Source organism: Bombus affinis, chromosome 11 (assembly GCF_024516045.1).
Source record: "Bombus affinis isolate iyBomAffi1 chromosome 11, iyBomAffi1.2, whole genome shotgun sequence".
NCBI lineage: Eukaryota > Metazoa > Arthropoda > Insecta > Hymenoptera > Apidae > Bombus > Bombus affinis.
Genome location: NC_066354.1, coordinates 9618144 through 9640256, shown reverse-complemented (window position 1 = coordinate 9640256; position 22113 = coordinate 9618144). Strand labels below are relative to the sequence as shown.

General features: G+C 32.1%; 2 protein-coding genes across 6 annotated transcripts in view; one reads left to right on the top strand and one right to left on the bottom strand.

The window, feature by feature from the left end:
- Nucleotides 1–1488: 1488 nt before the first annotated feature.
- On the bottom strand, nucleotides 1489–13242 carry LOC126921657 (dnaJ homolog subfamily C member 13). 2 transcript variants are annotated; one of them, XM_050733364.1, is made up of 18 exons: nucleotides 13076–13242; nucleotides 12298–12565; nucleotides 10422–11267; nucleotides 9605–10048; nucleotides 9101–9511; nucleotides 8438–9003; nucleotides 7399–8314; nucleotides 6968–7324; nucleotides 6694–6885; nucleotides 6102–6614; nucleotides 5433–6011; nucleotides 4930–5359; nucleotides 4577–4859; nucleotides 4288–4501; nucleotides 4034–4219; nucleotides 3818–3958; nucleotides 3502–3742; nucleotides 1489–3415 (listed from the first exon to the last, which is right to left on the bottom strand). In XM_050733364.1, exons 1-18 carry the CDS (start codon nucleotides 13141–13143, stop codon nucleotides 3300–3302), a joined length of 6771 nt encoding a protein of 2256 aa, XP_050589321.1. In that variant the 5' UTR covers nucleotides 13144–13242; the 3' UTR covers nucleotides 1489–3299. The 2 variants fall into 2 exon arrangements, with proteins under 2 accessions (XP_050589321.1, XP_050589322.1); XM_050733365.1 differs by having other exon boundaries at nucleotides 9605–9973.
- A 232-nt stretch (nucleotides 13243–13474) lies between these two features.
- LOC126921667 (angiogenic factor with G patch and FHA domains 1) overlaps nucleotides 13475–22113 on the top strand; it is a 58100-nt gene continuing 49461 nt past the window's right edge. For 2 of the 4 annotated variants that reach the window (XR_007712505.1, XM_050733403.1), the window contains exons 1-8: nucleotides 13475–13613; nucleotides 14227–14426; nucleotides 14502–14738; nucleotides 14812–14970; nucleotides 15169–15325; nucleotides 15571–15731; nucleotides 15828–16270; nucleotides 16491–16590. Coding sequence is in view for 3 of the 4 variants with exons in the window: in XM_050733403.1 (XP_050589360.1) it covers nucleotides 14244–14426; nucleotides 14502–14738; nucleotides 14812–14970; nucleotides 15169–15325; nucleotides 15571–15731; nucleotides 15828–16270; nucleotides 16491–16590 (1440 nt within the window). In the remaining variant the exon portion in view is untranslated. Of the gene's footprint in view, nucleotides 13614–13633; nucleotides 13712–13979; nucleotides 14132–14226; nucleotides 14427–14501; nucleotides 14739–14811; nucleotides 14971–15168; nucleotides 15326–15570; nucleotides 15732–15827; nucleotides 16271–16490; nucleotides 16591–22113 lie in introns of those variants that run through there. The other 2 variants (XM_050733405.1, XM_050733404.1) reach the window with 2 other exon arrangements.

The following is a 22113-nucleotide window of genomic DNA, read 5'->3' as shown; positions in this document are numbered from 1 at the left end:
TTATACTGAATACTGATTTTATCTTCCGAGGATTAAATTTCTATTATTACCATAAATGATTATTATCTATATATTTTTACACATAAAACTCTGTTTTACTTTCTACTTATTAATATGATATACTTATGATATGATATACTCGGAATGCTAGTTATTTGTGGCACCAATTTTTCAGTATTATATTATTCAGTTTAAGAAATTATTAAATTTAGCATTCAAAAATATTTTTTTTCTACTCAAGGATATTCTTATGTGATCGGCTTGTACAAATTTCTTAAGCATTGCGTTTAAAAAAATCAAACGTTAAATATATATGAGAATAATAACAAAGATATTGAAGACTCAGATAAATAACAGCTATCTTGATTTTCTTATTAAGAAATTTGTAGACATAGGATATTTTATTTTGAAAAAGAACATACCAATTTCTTAATTAGAATTTACAGTGCGATTCAAAGAATGAATTTATTCATGTGATTTATCAAAATCATTCAAGTAATATGTATAGCTTTAGAGCACATGGTACCTGAAACAAGTACATACTGATTATTACAGATACAATAAGTCACATGAATATTCGTACATTGCTTAAAATTGATTTTTTTCTTTTTTAATTGTGTTAAAACACTTGATTCCTTTAAGAATTTAGAAAGATTAATTTACTAGATAACGTGTAAAACGGTTTTGAAAAAATTGTAATTGATAGGAATCGGTTGATACGAAAATAAGCGACAGACATCCAAAGATGTAAGAATCTTTAGATTTTAGACCGAAAATCGTGAAAAACTGCGATTTTAACCATTTTTAACCGTTCGTAGCTCATAGTAATGTTAGTCCATTTTGATAAAATTTTCGACATATACATACCTGTATAAATCTTCAAAATGTGTGGTTTACATTTTCATCCTAGGCTCGGTTAAAAAGTTGTAAAAAGCGAGTTTTACTCTTTTGCTGGATTGCACGACTGCACAGTAGACCTATGTTTATTCAATTCAAAAACAGTCTAGAGAAATTAATTTCCTATCAGTCAGACAACAAATGCTTGAATATGGACGTATGCAAAGTTTAACAATAATAACATATGTATATCTGAAAAATGGCAAATTTTCCACAATTCGTTAAAATGGTGTTTACAAACACGACAATGAAATTAGAAAAATCACGTCGTTTTACAGTCGATTGTACCATGTGCAAAATCATTTATTTTCTAATTATACGTACAATAATCTGTGGTATAACTTCTTTCATATATATATATATATATATATATATATATATATATATATATATATATATATATGATATATATATATACGTATGTATGTATGTATGTGTGTCTGTCTGTTTGTTTATATACAATATCTTATTCTCAATCTTAAGAACTCAGGTGCAAATACATGAAAATGACTAAGGCTCTTCCATATTTGTTCACACAGTTGCTCGACTGTCAATAACAATATTACACGAAGTACAGCAAGAACATGGCAATCAATTTTTATACTCTTTTTGTATTTTGTATTTGTATGATTAACGTTTCGATCTCTTTATTTTTTATATCACTAATAACTTTGTTTCTTTTCCCATTTGTCTAAAAGAAGATTCGATCGATAAGTCAAGTATACGGTGACGAAAGAATCGTAACTATTTCATAAATTTACGGTCTGCCGGAAACGAAGGTTTGAAGTCTAAAAGGAACTCAGTTGTTCGCCTTTGTTATAGAAGTGCAGGTATAGAAATACTGTTTTATGTCCCGTGCATCAGGCACGTGAACATTCTTACATTGATTACATATTACATTCTTGTTATCAGAGGAACTATTACTCTTAGCATTTTTGTGTCTTCGTTACGTAGTTTTGTTGCTTGATTAACGCCATGAACACTCAACTTATCGATTCAAAGTAGCAAAAGTATATTACAATACTGGTGGATGGCAAGTAAAATACAACGCGTAGCGTGTTTCTTTTTCTTTTACTTTTGTTTTATATTCCTAAGTTCTACGGATGTCCGCCCGTATTTGCTGAATGATCGCTTTGTTAGAATACTAGAAATTGATATGAAAAAGAGGAACTCCCTACTCATGGAATCTAATCCATTCGATAGATCCTCGTTTAGTATCACCGAGAAGTTTTAGCGCTTTTTTTCGGCCTTAAGCTTACATAAAACAAGCTATATGTATAACAAAGTACAATATACGTGTGTGTGTGTATATATACATATATGTGTAACATTTCAAAAGTAAAGGATATACATTCATATATTGTATATTGAAATAATGAATGAATATCGCTTTAAAATATATAACCGATTTTGTTTTAAGATTATGTATGTTTAAAATTTCTTATAATTGTTTGATTTGTTGTAGACGTTCGATATACGCTCGTAATTGTTGTGTTTTCTTATAAGATTTCTGAAGAAAACAATGTAACGTGAAATTATCTTGAAGAAATAATGATAAATCATTTTCATAGTTACATTTTCGTTACTTTTTAAAATGAATGAAAATAGCGCATTTGTGCTTTTATGTGTATTACATACTTAAACTTGAATTTTTTAATGTATATAAAAAATGAAAGCATTTTGCCATATCAAAAAATGCGATTAGATCGTGAAGATACATTCAACAAATATAAATTTAATGTTTTATATAATATTGATGGTAATTTCAACAATAAAATTTTCGTTGATATATGGGACACCGAGCAGTTGAAGTTGGACCAAGTTCATATGTATATATTGTATTTATTAGTAAGTATTTAAAAATCTCTCCAAGTAATATTAATCACATTCAGATACAGCAACAACGCTAAACATCGAACGTATTATTCCTTTATTCGCCAGGAATGTAAGTTCGTTTGTCACAATAAGATGAAAAATCGTGTCGGAAGATTTGCTAAGTACAAAATGAAACGCTGTCTAGAAAATTTTTACAATCGACGAGGGAGATTTTTTATTTGAGGGGCATTTTCTAGAAAAATTTGTTTTGTTATAGACTTTCATTGAATACTATCTTTTGCCACACGATGATGTCTCTGTAAAGAATGACATATCTGACATAATTATATAATTTGCCTATATAGCATAATAAAAAGTATCATTGTATTGTGATAATCTTAATATAAATGTAAATTCAACAAAAACATTATTCGTTTGATAAATTCCTTATCTTAAGGAGCCAAAAATCACAGGCAATGTAGTCTTTACATAGGTACCGATTTACCGATTTAACGATAGGAATTTCCAGAAGTGGCATTCTTACTGCCATTTCCTTCTTTTTTTTTTTAATTACGATGCTACCTATATCAGATACTATCATTTCTATTAATTAAACTATCTTCTTTGTCGACTGGGGGTGGGCCGGTGGTTAATGTGGTACTGGGTCCAGCCGTTAAATAACCAGCAGACACCGGCGTTCCAGCTATATATTATATTATTATTACATTCGTATGTTTAAATATATTATATCTAATATAGAAATGAAAATAATTGATATGTATATCGTACCAGTAAGGTAACCAGAATTAGTTGTATTAGAAATAAACAGATCATGTCGCTGATCTTTGTATTCCGCCCAGACACTTGACTTCTCTAGTATCGCATTTACTTTCTCACCCAGTAACAAGCTTCTGGTCATTGCTTTTAAAGCCTTGACTATTTGAGCTTTAGCAGTTGCAGGGTTTTCAATTACGTCTAACCGTCCCTCTAGTATATTTAACAAATAAGGTACCATTTCAGCGTCCAGTGCCTATAAGGAACAATTAACAACAAAGGTTCTTGAATTTATAATACTGACAAATAATATTTAATGTCTTGTATTTACCTGTTTTATAAGTCTATCCTCGTTAGTCGAAAATAATCTATTCAGCGTTTCGCACGCTATTGCTATCATATCTCGTCTAGATTGCATAGCATGTTTCAGTGGACTTATACATTCTGTTTGACAAATAGATGATATACAAATCTGTAAGATTATTAATTAGTGTTGTTGATATTAAATACTATTTAGTATCTCATAAAGAAAAATCAACGAACTCACCTCGCTTGCTGCTAATTGATGAAGTATTAATATCGCAGTTTTATATACAGATGGTTGATTATTTTGCATTGCCATTTGTCGGCATAGTCTAGGTATGTGTCCTAATGATGGAACTTGATCTGCTAAACTTGGTTGTGCTTGAAGTAAATTTACTAGCGCTTGTGTTGTTAATTCCAACATATCCGACTATTTAAGAATATTATTAAATTAATCAATATACTCATATACTATAACACACCAAAGTGTACACTTACATCAGTTTTCTCCTTGGACATAAGGGCTAATGTCGTATCCATAAGTTCACTTAAAAATTCCTTAGGTTTCCTAAGAGCCCACGCGGGACTGGCTATAAATAATCTAAGATATACACCTCCGACTGCGGGTTCATTTGTTGCGATGTCAATATTACTTTGAGTATCAGGTAACTTTAATATTGCATTGGAATTTCGTCTTTGTAACATGTAATATCTGAAAAAATTTATTTTGCCTTAGATGAACGTAATTAAACAAGAAAATAAATATATTTAAAAAATGTTTATGTACTCGTCTTTTAATTCCCCAACGATCCTTGACACTCTAGCTTTGGCATTATCATCCCATATTAATTCAGGATTCTCGTGTTTTGTTTCAAACATATGCACACATTGTTTTGGAGCATCCCTAATAGCTTCACTAAATAATCTGGGTAAAAATCTAGACAAATCTAGTTTTACTTTTGGTCCAGCCAACTTATCAGACGACATTTTGCCAAGCAGTTCTGCGGCTGTTTCGCGTATCTGAGTGTTACTTGAATTACAGAACAAATCAAGAACGTATACAACAGCTCCTAAAATTTTCATAAATTTCGTCTTGAAAAGAAAGGTATAATTTTAGATATGGTTCATGTTTAATTTTACCTTTAGACAGTGCATCTTTTACGATCTTCGTGGAGCTCATCAGAGCATACAAAGTTTCCAATATTAGCAACTGACACTCCTGCAGAGAATTTAAAGCTAATAATAAATGTACTATAACCTCGTTTGCTGCGATATCATCTACACATTCTTGGTTCTTTGTAACATTACTAATAACTTCAAGTGCGTTTTTCTGTATCAACTTAAAGTTATTACAACTCAAAAGTCCAAATAATAATCTGAAGTGTCCTATACATTGTAATTCAATTCCTGGATTATTTTTTATAACATTTTTTAATGCTTCTAAAGACATAACAATATGTTCCAATTTCTCTTGATCCTTCTTAGCTAATGCCATATTGCCCATTGATGTCAAATATTTTGACGATTCAGACAAAAAGTCAAGTACATTAATCGTAAAACTTTTGGGGTTCTGAAAAAATATTTGTTTGTTTTAAGTAAAAATAATTTTTTCATCGGAAAAATATTACATAATGTTAAATTACCTCTATAGGGAAATTGGGTTGTTCATTGTATACTTTTACAAATATTTCTCCAATAATAAGTTCATCGGCATGGACGCTATATTTAAAGTCACTAAAATCATGTTCAAAACTATCATTGCCATTTAATCTTTCTTGTCGTTTAGCTTCTAAGTATTCGTTCAATTCTGCTCTCGTTCCGTTATCCCAAATCAAATATGGATTGGAGCAATTCGAGTTTAGGATTTTTAATATTTCTTCCGGTTTATCCTTCGAGAGTTGACGAGCTAGATAAGGCGTTAATAAACTTTCTAACGCGGCAACAGTAACAGGATTAACAGGTGTTTCATTCTCTCCTGTCATGTAACCACCTAATCTTGCACATGCTCGAACTGCTAATTTCGCTAAATTATTTGCCACTTCCTGACGATTTTCATCTTGATTTCTTTCAACGCCACCTTCTTCCAACGTATAATCGTAATTAAACATAAATAATAATAAATGCCATAAAGCACCAGACTGTAAAAGTTGCATTTGTAACGCACTATCCGTGGCAAGGGAAGAAACGCATTCTGTTGCCACCGAACATAATTTTGTTAAATGCTGTAAATACATATCATTAAAATAATTAAAAAATATATGTAATATTAATAGCGATTTTTTAACAATGTTTTCAAAATTGCTAGTACTAACCTTGAAGTGTAATATTCTACAGAGGTCTTTAACTAATTGTGGTAGTTCAATAATCCTATCTTTGCAGCCCCTAAAGGACCCAGCAACCGAGAAGCATCTAGTGATATGCATGCATACCTGCACTGCTATATCATTAAGTTTACTCGATTTATTTAGGACAGAAACACATCGTGTATAAGCTTCTAATAAAACATCTAATCCTCCTTCTCTGCGAAGTTCTTCCGCGTTTAATGCAGAACAGTGTACTGTGTGATATGCAAGTTCGCTAGCGGCTGCCAATAATGGCGCGGATTTTGAGAATAATTGCTCATCGTCTGTTTCTAGTTTGATTGTTTTAATTAACTGCGGGTAACCTGCGTATTTGTAAGGTCTAAGTTCGTCGGAATATCTATGGAAGAGAATGCTCTGTGTTCTTAAAATAAGCACTATGTTATCAGGATTTGGGCCGTCAGTCGACCAACAACTTCGGCTACATAAAAATTCGTATGCCTGATTAACAGCCTCGAATTTATCCTACGAACAGAAAACACTTCTATGAAGAATTTAATACGTTTATATGTTGCTAATGTACATAGAATTTGATACAACTTACTCTGCCTTGTGGATTTTTATCAGGGTGATACATCTGCGCAAGTTTATAATATGATTTTCTAACTTCAGCCTCATTATGTTGTTTTCCACTGGACAATTGAAGGGCTTTATAAGCTTCATCCATTGTCATCAGTGGCGGTTTCTTTTCTACTTCTTTCTTCCATGCATCTAACACATCTTTCAATAAATGTACCTAAAAAATTATGTATTATTACTTTAAATATATTTTAAAAATTAATAAATAAATAATTTTAAATCATTTACTATTGACTTACCGGTTCAGGAATAGGCCACTGTGGGAATTTTACAGTATCACAAAGATGTCTTAGATAAAATATTTGACAGAATAATTCCTTCTCTAATTGTGGATATCTTATCGCAGGTATAGCAATGTATTGATATCTAGCCATAGTATGGCTTCTTAATTTTGGTGAGAAATCTGCTATATGTGTTGCTATTTTTTCAATAAGCATTCTTCTCATTTCAGCATTCCATATTGCTTCTGGTGTATCATAATCACCAAGAAATATTTGCGCAAATTTTTCCGCGCCATGATTTTCTAAATAGCTAACCATTGCATCAGGTAAAAGTTGTCCAAGAATACTCCGTTGCATGATGTCTGATGATACATTCTACAATATTAAAATGTTATGTGAGACAACTGATCTGTTTTGTCAGTTAGCAAAAATATAAACTTCACACTTACATCATCACTTCTAAATGCCTGTTTCGTATGAGTTAACTGTAAAAATCTCGCTATCGGTAAAACGTTTGAACCAGTGTACATTAATATGAAATAGAAGACACCAGTAAGATAAATTTTCGAAACGTCTGCGTTATCTCGCATTATTTCACATAATAAAGTAGCTACTTTTTCAACTAAAACCGGGTCAAACGTTAATAAAAGTTGAACAATATGAGGTAGGCACTGAAGATCCGATAATAACCGCTTCATGCGCGGCAGAGGTCTAATTACCGCGTCATCAACGTCTCTACTTGGAAAATACTCGCACATTTTGATTAAAATATTTAGAATCAATGTTGCTAATTCACTTTCATTTATTACTGGTGTCCCTTTCGCAACTAATGTCCATTTTAATTGCGGAACTTGCGAGATCATTCGCCATCCGTCTAATCCTTGTGCCCAAACTTTCGTTTTGTATGTAATCTGATTTGTATAATACAATTCCTTTAAATCTTTCAAACTTATAGGACCTTTCCGCTGATCTCCGTCATTGTAATACCATTCTTTTTCCATAACCTGCTGTTGCTGTGGTCCTGCTTCTATTACATTAGTTTGTGTAGGTACAACTGCTCTAGATGTGTGTAAATGAGCCAAAGTTAAGAGATCGACTAATGTGCGTACTCCGTTTTGATCCATTATATCTTTTACATTTCTTCTATGTAATATAAGTTTATTTATGAACATGACTAATCTATCACGTTCCATTCTATCTGTACAACGTTCCAGCATTCCTACAATATATTTTGTATCCGAAAATGGACCAATATCTTCATAGTATCGTTCATATACTATAGTCATTGCTTGCAAGCAAAGGCACTTCATTTCGACTTTTGTTGTTAATATGAATCTATGGTACAAGTCGTTAAAAAATTCATATCTGTGATGAAAATAACAATTTATTACTACATCTGCACAACATGATACATGTGAGAAAATTTAAGAGATAAATTTAATATAATCTGAATTGTAATCACAACAATTAAAATTCTATCATACATACGATTTTCTTATTGGACTGTCTGGACTATCTTTTTCCAACAGAAGCCTTAAATAATAATCACCGATTTTCACTTCATCTGACAGGCACTGATACTGTACTTCAAATTCTCTATGATTCCAAGCAATTAGGGTTCCTCCCGCTAAATCTTTGTCAGAACTGAACGCGCGAATTTCATTCTCAAGCGCGGTTCTTAATTCTTCACGTGTTTTATGATTCCAAATTAAATTCGGCAGTGAATGATCCTGATTGAACTTATAATAAAACAAATTCCAATTTGCTTCCGATTTAATTCTTTCTCTGCGTTTTCTTAATACTATCGGACGTTCTTTGATTTTCTCTTTACGTTCGATCCCAATCCTAGCTCCCCAGTGTTGAAGAGCATGTTCTACATGTTTTTCAACTACACGCATTTGACGTTCGATCGCAATCCACTGTGGGCTTTTCTTATTTTTTGATGCGTGATCTATAGCTATCTTTAAATTATCACGATTGTTCAATCGTTCTTTCTCAAGAAACGAATCGGGTACTTTTTCATCGGAGTCTAAGTAATTTAATAAACCAACAGGCTGTATAAATGCATAATGAATACAAACTTAGATACTTCCATTTTTGTAATTAAATGAAAATGATATTATATAAGCTCAATCAATAATGTTAATTTACCATAATCCTTTTCAACAGTCCCATAGCTGTAGGATGTCCTGTAACCCAAAGTCCTACAAGATGTCTACACAATTGTCTATGTGTCAACAGTCTACCATCAGTACCAACAGTAAAAAGACTATTTAATAGATGTCTCGGTAAAGCTCCTTCCGCAAGAGCAAGTTCTTGCATTTTTGCAGCCACTTCCGGTGCACCTTCTTCGATAATTGCTCTCATTATTAATCCAGCACCTTTAACAATAGCTAGTGACGGATGTTGGAACAGTTTAAAAAGTGATCTTCCTCTTGCAGCGACCATTTCTAGAAGATTATCGAAGTGTTTACCATCGGTCGTTTCACTATACGGTACACACAGAGCAAAAGTTAAGAGGTCAAGCATGGCAGAGACTACCAGAGCACCTGTACCATGATTCTGAAATATTTATAGGAACAATGTTAGCATACTACAGGACAGTAACTACTATTGTTAAGAAAATGAAGATAAGATTAATATTTTCACACTTACGATATGGTTAATCCACATATCAAGTAAATTTTCCAAAAATTTATTACTACTGAGAAGGCTACTTTTATTTAACTGTTCTTGTCTTAAATCACAATCATCATGCATTGGTTGCATGAGAGCACAAATACAATCTATAGCAGCTTGTGTTACACCATAATCTTGTCTTTTCAAAGCTTTCACAACTTTATGTCCAATAGCTTCTCTAAATCCAAGAAGAGTTGTAAATGCAGTGAAACCAATTTTGCTAGCAACCAATCTCCTTAGAGCATGAAATTGTGCTTCTATTTCACTGTTTGTTTCTAATTCCTTATTGACCAATGCATTTAAAGCACCAAGAATAATTTTATCTTTATTTTCAGTAAAAAGACCCTGTAAGTAGTTATTCGTCATATGGTATATGTGAAGTTGTAATGTTGTTGCAGTCCATTCAAGCGGTACAACATCCTAGACAAAAAAAGAAAATATCTATTCAGCTTACTATATAATCTATTCATCTATACAATACAATCAATACAATCTATTTATTACTATAAATAAAAAAGAAATAGAAAATACAAAATATTAGAAACAACTTTATACATAGATATTTATTCAATTTATTCCAATCTGTATAGATAATTATAATGTATTATTTTGTATCACACATACATTTTAATAAAATTTAATATAATTTAATTCAAATTTAATAAACTATCACCGCTTTAATGCACTGCACAATATTCATTTTTATATTTGTTAATCATATAGAAATTTAATATTATATATTTATATATATATATATATATATACAATATTAAATATAGCGAATATGTCTTACATCTTGTGTAACAGAGTAATTAAGACCACTGTAGGGAATATTTGCATTAAATCTTTCCAAAATTTCAGCAAAACTACGTCCACTTGGTGGTTGTTGAAGAAACTTAACATGAGATGTTTCAACTTCTTCATCAACAGGTAAATTAAGAGGTCCAAGTCTTTTCCCCCTAGGTACTGGATACATTCTGACATGAACATCTCTATTACCAGATGCTCTAACTCCATCCAATAAGGAAGCTAACAAAGAATCTCTATCCGTTGCAGTATAACTACGAGTTTGACCATTGAGATACTGTATAGTAAATAATTGTGGATTTTCATTGTCACGAATCAACGCAAAAATATCTGACAGAGGTCTAAGAGTACAAATATTATATGTCTGAGGGTCTCTTTCTAATAAACAAGTGTCAGAAAGACAAAGAGTTCTTCTCTGAGGATCTATATGTCTAGATGAATACTTATGAACAGTAAATTCTGATACACTTGTTATATGTTCATCAGCACTAAATTTACCCAACCTCTGAGCAACAAAATCATCTAATTTGATTGGTTCTTTCAAAACTTTTATGCTGATACCTAAATTGTTCATAGCTGATTCCAGCAGCTTTTTTTTAATTTCTTCCATGTGTTGAGAAGCAAACAGATGTAAACGTCCAAATCCACCACATACAATTACAAATCCATTAGAATAATCTTTCATTGTAAGAATTCCTTCAAAATCTTTATAACAATAACTGGCTAATACCATATTGGTTGCTGGATCTAATTGGTCAAGACTATATGGTGTCACTTCTAACACAACAGGTAATCTTGTATCAGACCAATGATGTTTATAAGCTTGATACCTCTAGAGAAAATGAAAATATTAATTTAATAAATGCAGTACACATTGAAAATGGCGAATATAATAGTTTATCTATTGAGCAGTTATATAGAAAAGGGTACATCTCACCAATTCCAATCATTTTCAAATATATGTTATGACCATGATTCTGAACAAGTTTTTCCTATAGATATAACCATCGCACTGCTTTAATTTCCGAGATATTGATAAAAATACTTTTGTTATTTTTTATCTTAATGTGAGTTAGGTTTGGATTAGCTCTATCTATGGATATGATGATATTACATGTGTGTTCGTATATATAGTTATATATAACGCAATTTTTCTGCTACCCAAGCTCACTGCAAAGTGATATTGACCCCTGAAAATTTGGCTATTTTTCGATTTTATATTGTAACTCGCAAACTGCAAGTAAGAAGAAGAAAAAAATTTTAGGATAAAAGTTACTGCTTTTAATTAGGGCAGTCAACTGGCAAAAGATTTATCAATTGTTCAATTAGAAAAAAATATTAATAATTTTCCTAAAATTCCTTTTTTTATGTAGAAATCTTAATATTTTTGTTTATAAGCTTTCATAATTATACAGTATGTCCATTTTAAATATATACACGTGATTATTTATGCAAGTATGAGAAATATAAAACAGATGAAAGTTGCTTGACTTCATGAGAGAAACTTAATAAAATATTTTGATTCTTTTTTGCATTTTTATTTAAAAAGATTTTAATACTAATGTAACTTTCTTTAACGTACCCTCTTTTATATAATTACCATTTATTGTTTTATTTTGAATATTTTATTTAATTACAAAATTCAATAGGATGATTTGATAAAAATATTGAATTACAATTAGTAGATATTATATAGATTGATATAAATGGTATTGCATGTATTAGTTATACAGATAATTGTAAACAAATATACTACAGACTATTACATATATATTAACCATATGGCTAGGTTGATAACAGGTTTGATTAAACTTTAATAGCATTTTTTCCTGAAAGTGTTATGTAAAGAATATATAACTCACCAAAATTTCTTTAGGTTTCTCAGCAAATTGGTTTCTATATTTCAGAGCTTCAGTTAATAAATGAGCTCTGTATTCTGAACTAAATTTCATATTGTCAATTTTTCGTTCTTTGCGCATTGTTATACTAAATTCATGCAGACCTAATTGATTTCTGTTTGTTGGTTGCACACTTATAAAATCTAAGTATTCCCATTTATTTGTAACTTCTAATGTAGTAGGATTATATGTTGTTATACCCATGGATCCAATTGAAAAGATACGTTTGTACCTGTTGTATAAGCATTAAATAAGATTTTTAATATTTATTTGAGATAAAAATATATTAATTTATGTTAGGTTCCATATAACAAGGTTATATGCATGTTAAAAATAAGTAAGTATAGAAATTACTTAATTTCAAAATGTTTAATTATATTCCGTTATGATATTGAATGTCAAAATATCTTAGAAATATATTATAATATTAATATGGGTTTATAATATGATAGTATTACAATCTTTTCATTGGAAGATACAAATATATAACATGTGATTCTTATTTAACTATTTTTCCTTGTATTATTGTATCCCAGACAATCCAGCGTTAGGTTTTTGTTTTATTTAAAATATACGTAGATAAAAACACATGTGCACCTTATAATAGCAATTCCACTTTTCATAACTAATTTACAATGCTTTAAATCGTGTGTACCTATTTTATTGCCCATTGTACGTATATTATTATCCATAAAACGGATAGTTTTTGACAAGTAGTAAGAACTAAAAAACGCGAACTTACTTTCCTTTCCATGAATGTTTTGTGACCAGAAAACATGCCACATCCTGGTTATCCTTTATCGGCATCATTGTAACATGTCCTGACAATGCAGCGTGTTTATTATTATAAATAATGCTTTAACAAAACACTGGTTACTGTTTGTGAAAGATGCGTAGCGTAGGAGGGACATTCGCATACGAATTGAAAATGAATCACAGCAGAGTCATTTTCAAAATGACAGATACGAGAAACACAAAGTAAATCTGAATCGCGTATGCAATGTTTATGTTTGACGTATTAGTGAATGATGTTTAGGCACTATTTGATCGCATTTTAGCCGACTAATGACATTTTCGACGGCTCCATTGGACTGGGAGCGGCCATGATGCTCGGGGGTGTTAACAAACAGCTGTTTCCAGATGGCAGAATGATCACACTAGGAACTTATTCATTTATTTATGTTAGATATATAATCTAAATTTAATATACTTTCTCTGGAAAAGTTTCTTCCGTTTGTCTTCATAAAAAAAGGGATACATATTTTAAAAAGGCGCGAAAGGTAAAGAATTACAGTATTTTAAATGTACAATCGATCTCTGTTGACATAACTAAATTAGCACTACGAATTATAAGTTTGTTTATAGATACATGGAATATGTAGGTATCATGCTTTAATTGAAATTAAAGAACAAGATATATTGTAATTTGTGCGTAAATGTTAAAACGAAAATGTGAAATAGAAATATTGTATTACAATATTGTATATACATGTTGTATAAATTTATTGTATGAATTTATAATTTATAATTTATAAGTTATAAGTTATAAGTTATAAATAATATTATATAAATTTTATTTACATTGTTATGATCTTATATGTACTATTCTTATTTCTGTCTATACAATCGAAGTACAAGATCTTTATTCTGTTTCATTTGTATAAGTGAGTTTGATTCTTGACGTTATCCGGATTAGAGGTTATATTCCAAGTCTAGCATGTTTGTTTATAAGTTCTTGAAGAACATCAAAACTCAAATTTTTTGTAGAGCTTATTATTCATATGTTTTATCAAAAATTGTAAATAAAATTGTTTAATAAACTACTATTAAACATTTCTTTAATTTAATGGAAATTTAAAATTCAAATAATAAATTTTATTTTATTGGTTTCAGCATATAAAGCAAACAGAATGATAGAAAATAACATATCTAGTGAAAGTGATGAAGGAGAAATAAAATCTGATTTTGAAGCGGATTTCCAAGAAGAACTACATAATTTTCCCCATATTTTAAGATTTATTCAAAGAATGCGCGATCACATTAAAAAACAAAACAAAAAGATTGCCAAATTACGAAATAAACTCAGTGAACATGTGAGAACTACATTTCTTAAGTATAGTTTTTCTATTATTTCTTTTGTCTTATTTTATAATTTTATCTGATCACAGAAAAGTAAAAAATTAATGGAAAAGAAAACCTTAATTGACTATGGAACTCAAACGAATCCATTAGAATATGAAAAAGAATCATGCCAGGATTGGAATGTTAATAATGATAAAACATCAACTAGTATTATACAACAAGTTAAAGAAGTAGCTGAGTCTGCTTTGTTGCAAACTGGTTTTGTCTATGAAGAAACTTCTGGTTTATATTATGATTACAACAGTGGATATTATTATGATGCAGTAAGTATGTATGCAATAACAGTATTAAATTTTCATTGATAACCCTTACATATTATAAAAAAAATTGTTTTAGAAACAAGGTTTATATTATGATGGTAATACAGGTACATATTACTATTATGATGAAACTAGTGGAACATATCAATTCCATAGTCATGCACAAGTAACTGTGAATGAAGCAGCTGTACATGTGAAAAGCAAGAAGGAGCAGAAAACTAGAAAGACAACCAAGGTTGGGGTTTAAATTATTATTGTTACATACCACATTTCTAAAGAAAATCGATCACATACAAGCATTTTTTATTCCAGGTTTCAGATGACATACATGAATTAATAAATGGCCTTTCAAACATATCAATTGAAAAATACAGCCGTCAAGCACTAGGTAATTATCCTATGCTCTTAATATGCACACATGTCTCTCTTGTAGGATGACGGGAAAAAACGCAAACTTGCGGAAAGAGAAGAACCGTCGGAAGATGAACTTGAGGAGGGTGAATGTTCAAGCAATGATAGTGACAGCAATTCTAATGACATTACTCCAGAATTATGTACTAGTAGTGACAGTGACCACGAGGAAGATCAAGGTTTGTTTTTAATTATTTTGTACAAAAATAAAAAAATTTTATTAACTAATGATTCGCGGATTTTAATTTTCTTTTTTTTGATTACATATATAATTGCTATTAGTTACATTTCGGTTATATAATTAATTTCAATTACAATATAATTAATAGAATAAATATACGTTTGCAAATAATACTTGGAATATTTCATGGATGGAAATACATTCATTAACTTTTCGTTGTAACGATTTGATTTTTTATTTCAGATTTAGCGAAAACCTATCCCCCATGCATGAGAATTATAGTTAAGAAAACCAATTTATCAAAATTAAAAATTGGAAGTCTCTTTTTTGTTGCATATACTGGTGGTTCAATTGGTCGTGAAGGTGATCATTCTGTAGTAATACCAGATATAAATATAAGTAAAGTAAGTTAAAAAGATTTTTAAGTTAACAACAAAAGTTTCTCTATGTATACAATATTATTTGTATAAGATATTAAGAAAAAAACTTCGATGTTTCAGCATCATGCCCGTATTTTATATAATGAAGATAAAAAAATGTACGAAGTCATTGATTTAGGATCAAGAAATGGCACGTTCTTAAATGGTAAAAGATTGTCTGTGGCTAAGCAAGAATCTGAACCTCATGAAGTTTCACATGGTTCGATTATACAAGTTAGTACTACGAAATTGTTGTGTCACATTCATAATGGAAATGAAACTTGTGGCCACTGTGAGCCAGGACTTGTTCAGCAAAGCATTAACGCAGAAGAGAACAAAGCTTCTAAAAAAGACCAACACAAACAAGAATTGAGACGGCTGAAGCATAAGTTTGGCGTAGAAAAAGATAATGTCGCAAGTGCTAGTCAATTAGCATTGGGGTACCAAGACAGAGCGCAAAATCGAAGACAGTGCATTGGTTCTTTGAATCATCATGCTAAAACACAACAAAGTTCAATGGATATGTAAGTAATTTATTTGCTATATTATGCTTTAAAATAGTTGCAGTTAGGCAATTAAGATATATTTACAACATTTTATCAGTGTTTTATTTTATTTTTTCATTTCTTTCCTTGTAATTCCAGATTTTTATTATTTCTTGTTTATTTTGTAAGTCTTCTCATGCAGTGTTTTCATTTACATACATTTCATTTATTATGTATTTGTTATGTATTTTATTCACAGATCTATAGCAAAAGACAACAGGGGATTTAAACTGCTATCAAAAATGGGCTGGTCTGAGGGACAATCCTTAGGGAAGGAAAGAGATGGACCAACTGAACCGGTAAGTCTTCTTCCATACAAATTTTGTATTTATTCTAGCATGTGATTTTTTTACTATGATATTATACAGTATAAATGTACTAATATTTTATATGATAATACTTATATTTATAAACATATAAATTATGAAAGATAATAGGGATTTTAATAATACTTATGTATTATTATGTCATTTTATATTGGGTTTTTTTGGAATTAATATATATCTAACTTATGTTAAATGAATAATACAATTATGTTCCGTACCAAAATGTTGATGTAATTCATAAAATAAGAATTTATGACTATTTTAAATGTTTCAAATATTTTGTCGCTTTACTGTGTTATACGTTAACGAAAAGAATTTTGTCCTAATGTAAAAAAAATTCAGTTCATTTTAACGGTTCTTGTAATGGGATACGTAATTTTAAGACATTTAATCTTTTAAATATAACAGAATTTGATTCGTTTGCAATAAGAAAAGAAAAAACATTCATAACTTCAACCATTTCTTTTTAAGTATATCCTAAATACTGCATTGAAAATAATTGTATACTTTACAATAAAATAGTTATCTTTTTTCGCAAATATAGGTATAATTATTATGGTACAATTCTACTTAATTATTCATATGTGAGAAAATAATAGATTAGTTAATTAGAACTACTATTTTACAATTACAATCGAAAAATTCAGCCTCGACAAACTTTTCGTAATAATTAATTTCAACGTAAATTGAGTTCATCTTTCTATCGCAAACTATACAATATATTCTCCACATTCTCTAAAGATCAATATCTAACAATAAGTCAAAGTTGGAATATCTAGACAAGATCGCAACATCTAAATAAGACAGAGTACGTCAATTTTCGCTATTTTCTTGAATTTTTCTCTCTTTGTACACCCTACAAATTTAAATGATATTATACAAAATCAAATAGATTGCAAGCATATTTCTAATACAACATGATAGACTTAAACAATTCAAAGTTGGAATATCTAGACAAGATCGCAACATCTAAATAAGACAGAGTACGTCAATTTTCGCTATTTTCTTGAATTTTTCTCTCTTTGTACACCCTACAAATTTAAATGATATTATACAAAATCAAATAGATTGCAAGCATATTTCTAATACAACATGATAGACTTAAACAATTCAATATCTCCAGAATTCTCCTTTAAAAACAGAGTGGCGTCAATCCTAAGACTGACATCTCTCTTGCCGTATGTTCTAAAGTGTCCGCGTCAAATGTCTCGTCTTCGTGGCTCTCAGAAACGGCTTCCCAGACGCCAGATGCCAACGGTATGTAAACGTCGACAGAGAATGTCGTTCTCAGCGCGCGTATTAGCGCCGCCGCGATGCCAATGACGTCAATCGGCAATTGCGATACGTTTCTCATTTCACCTTTCTGTCGGCCTGTAGCATCAAGCCAAACGTGGTGTAGCACGTGTGTTCAGTGCAAAAGGTGCATAGAAACGTCGGCCGCTTAGCCACTCATTAGCTGAACGGGGTCGTGTCGCTGCAATTCGCAATCCGGCCTCGTTCGCCTTTTTCAGGCGAAGTGACGCGACGTGACACGCTAAAAACTGTGGGCTGCCGTTACCGTTGCTCATCCCCTGCGAATCTTTTCCGTTCCTTTACTGCTTCCACACCACCGTCACCATCACCATCACCACCCCCTGACTGACCCGTCCGATACACCGTACGATACCAATACACGTGCATCGTATATACGTGTAATACAGACATGGAAGATAGCGTGTGCAAAAGCCAGACAGCAAGCAGGTTCTGGCTGCTGGTGGTGCTGCTTACTCGTCCGGCCGCATCGCGTTTCGACGGCGACGAAACGAGCGCCGACGGTACGAGCAGAGCATTCATATGATAACGAGCGTAACTCTGCGAGACATGAAACGGAATAGTAGAGGGGATCGTCGCGAGGGGCAGAGACGAAAACGGGAGCAGCAGAGAGCGAGAGGGAGCGACAGAAGAGGTGTCCCCGGGTAATGAATGCAAATGTATTGAAATCCAAATCATTATTTTGTCTAGACGCATCGTATGCTCTATTGCACGCTCTGAGCTTAAGGAGAGGGGATGAGGAAAGGCACATAGCGCGTTCCTCCATGGGGGTGGATTAGGGGAGAAAGGAAACCGAGGGAGATGGAGACCGTTGTTTTCTCTCGTCTCTGTGTACCTTGACGCGTGTCTGCTAAATTTGCTTGTACACCTTTATCCTCTTTGATGTCCGACAACCTCCAGTAAATTTATCCGTGCGATGGTCTTCCCTCTCGTTGCAATCCTCGTCCCTCCGTGGACGACGATTTCTCTTCTACACTGTGTTTTTTGCTCGTAAAACACCGTTTGACTTTTGCTATTGTTGCGCGATCCACGATGCATACCATACCTTATGTAGAGACCGAGAGAAGAGTCAGTGCTTCTTTCTACGAGTCTTTAACGAGTGTGAAGTAATTAATATATTTTCATGCATCAGCTGTTTCTGTCTTTACCGCTTGTATAATGTAGGAAGCAATTTTACGGATGGTAAATGTACGTGTTTTATGGAAATTTGTTATACAGAGAAGTAAGTCGACTCGAGATACTGCGGAAATTTCTTCTTCTTCTCTTCGAGTTATTGTAATTTCGTTGCAAAGGGAAATGGTACAGTTTCGAGCGTACACGTATTACGCGATTTAATCGTATACGTATAACTAGCTTTCAAGCAATTAAAGATACGTTAAGATCGCGTGATTTTAAGGGAGAAATATGATTTATGGCTTTATAATTTCGCGAAGATTATTATGATCTATCTTGGGCATGAGATCGCGTGATTTATTTGCGCATACGTATTTCGTTGCACATTTAAAAACGCACTTAATAAGTTGTTTCCTTGTTAAACATTTTTCGTTTAAAATTATGCATCTATTAATAAAACTATGTTAATTGCTACACAGTACATTGACTATTCATAAACACAGGTTCCACTTGTTTAGTTATGCTTATAAAGATATAAATTTGCATAAATTATATTATATTACGCATTTATATGTCACTATCAAAAAATATCAGTATTATATCTCACAAATTATACCGACAAGTATACATCTTATTTACCGATGAAACGAAATTCTAAATAAATTTGAAATCAAATTCACAACTACGTAATACCGCTTTCGTTCTCTTCGTCTAGCCGCTTTACATCGCAACCAGTTGTTACAATTTTATATCGACTATCTCCGTTTTTACGTTGCGTACCTATTTCTGCAGGTTCTCTTTGTCGAACCTATATGACCTACATCGTAAACTGGAAACACGTTCACGGTCGTAGAAAGGGGTGAAAAGGTAGGAGAAGGAAGAGAGAGACGGTTAGCTCTTGGAGGGTGAATCCGCGTGTTCGCCCCGAGAGTTCGTAAACCAGACATTGTAAAGTTCTCGAATGGCGATTGACAGTAAACCACGAGCATGCGATAAAGTATAAGATTGTCCCGTACTATGAAAGTGCCTTTAACAGGTGTAGGTGGATGCGTGTCCTATCTGACCGAATGAAATCTCGGTAGGTTCGTTTATTTGAGTGCCTTCACTCGCGCAAGGTAAGGCTAGTACTTACTTTTTATTATTGGCTCGCGTAAAAGAGTCGATCCCTAACAAGAGACACTTGAGATAACAGGTCAATGCAAGTTTTATTAGCGTGCTGCTTTGACGTAGAAGGTTGTTGCTTCGGTAACGTGGAGTTAAGAATTAGAATAGAGGACTTGGTTTTTATTCTACATACTTTACAAATGTCTCCAGTTGTATGAAGTAAGGTGTTCTTTTGAAACTTTGATATTTATACGTTGCAGGTTATTGAAATTAAGGACATTTTTCATGAAAATGTACAATGAATATTTGAGAGGTGTATTTAAGTTCATTTAAGATTACTTAAGGTTCATTTTCGTCGTATTATCTGGCTAGATTTTGTATGTTCAATCTAAACTAATATTTTTATGAAATAATTATAATTAAAAAGGTGGAACTTTGTTATAATAGATCATATTAACAATCGAAGTTTAAAATATTATTAGACTGTTGTTTCAAATATTCAATTTTCTTCATTTGCATTATACCGTAATAAATAATGGAATAAGCCTCCAATTTATTGGGACTGTATTATACAACGTATTGGGATTGTAAAGTTGAACCGACTTGTAACGTCGATCGTTAAACAATTGCAACTGAAACGCAATAGGTGTAACGTGTTACAATTCGCTTCTATATGAGGCAGCCTTAAAGTGCATCCGGAAACTGCAACAATTTCATTTTATGGACTTTCGCGTATACCGGCTGTTGCGAGCCATTTCACGGTTACAGCGTGAATATCCACGGTAGTGCCTTTTACGATTTACATTCATTTCCATATTGCATTTCCTCGCCCTTTACAGTACCAGTGAGGAAAAACCTGATTGATTAATGACGTAATAAATAATCCAACGTAGTCTCGCAAAGGAATGAGGCCCGTGGTGCTTCCATAAAATCTTTCATTGGAAGAGCTTTCTACGATTTCTCTTTGAGAAGCATAATATTGCACGCGCGTTTGAAATTAAAAAGTTTTGTATCGAGACTGTGCATCAAGGAATTGGTTTTTATTATTTTGTCAGTTATATCATTTATCATCTTAATTTTTCAAATACGCTTAACTAGCAAAAAGCAACATAGTTTGATATCCATCGATATTTCTCCTGTGTCAGTGTTTCTTATATCTTGTACTTTCATACATGAATAATTGCAGTACAAATCTCGACAAAATAAATTGATTTGGTGATATTCGTGGGTTTCATACGAAAATCACCCTTAGTCGCGACTGATTTTGGCCTGCCATGTTGAAAGCAACTTTCTAAACGTGATCCAAAGATTCAGATCTTACGACGATGGTGCAATAATGCGTGTCATTGATTAATTACGTTTCCTGACTGAAAATTCATAGATTTTTGTCTTTTTATAATTCAAAGGAAATGTACACAACCTGTCTGACAAGTAGCGAGGTTGCCAATATATTAATTTCAACGGAATTCCGAATTCCATTCCTGAGGATGTTTGGAAAAATCATGCATTTTATTCAAAGTATTTTTCTTAGAGATCGATACCACTCCGAATATGGATACTTTGACGTTATTTTCAATAGATAAATTCATGGAAGCAAGTCGTTTGATTTTTAGAAATTCAACGTTAATTGTGTATTTGGACAACGAAATGGAGAAATTTACAGAAGGAAAATTTGACTTTTGAGAGCCTCGAATATCTCCTCGTCCATCCTCTTCATCTTACATTTCTCCGATTCGCTTTCAACTTTCGTCTTTTCCTGGGATAATTGACGGCGCGTCCGAATCGAGAGTGTTTTGATTCGCGCCAGATCCAGCAGCGAGGAGAAAAAAGGAGAACCGGATAAAAGTGAATCGTAGGTCTTGACTCGCGACTCTCCCGGTCTCCTGTTTGTCCGCCAAAACCTGTTGCTGGCGTCCTCCTCTTGCTCGTTTCGCTGCCTTGTGCGCGCCTTCTATTCATCCACCGGTC

Excerpts from the sequence above, each read along its gene's own strand:
- LOC126921657 (XM_050733364.1), bottom strand. The coding sequence starts at position 13,143 with ATGATGCCGATAAAGGATAACCAGGATGTGGCATGTTTTCTGGTCACA. Across the intron at positions 4,502-4,576 it reads GTTGGGGAATTAAAAGACGA|ATATTACATGTTACAAAGAC; the intron begins GTACATAAACAT and ends AAATTTTTTCAG. Across the intron at positions 3,743-3,817 it reads AGGATAGACTTATAAAACAG|GCACTGGACGCTGAAATGGT; the intron begins GTAAATACAAGA and ends TGTTCCTTATAG.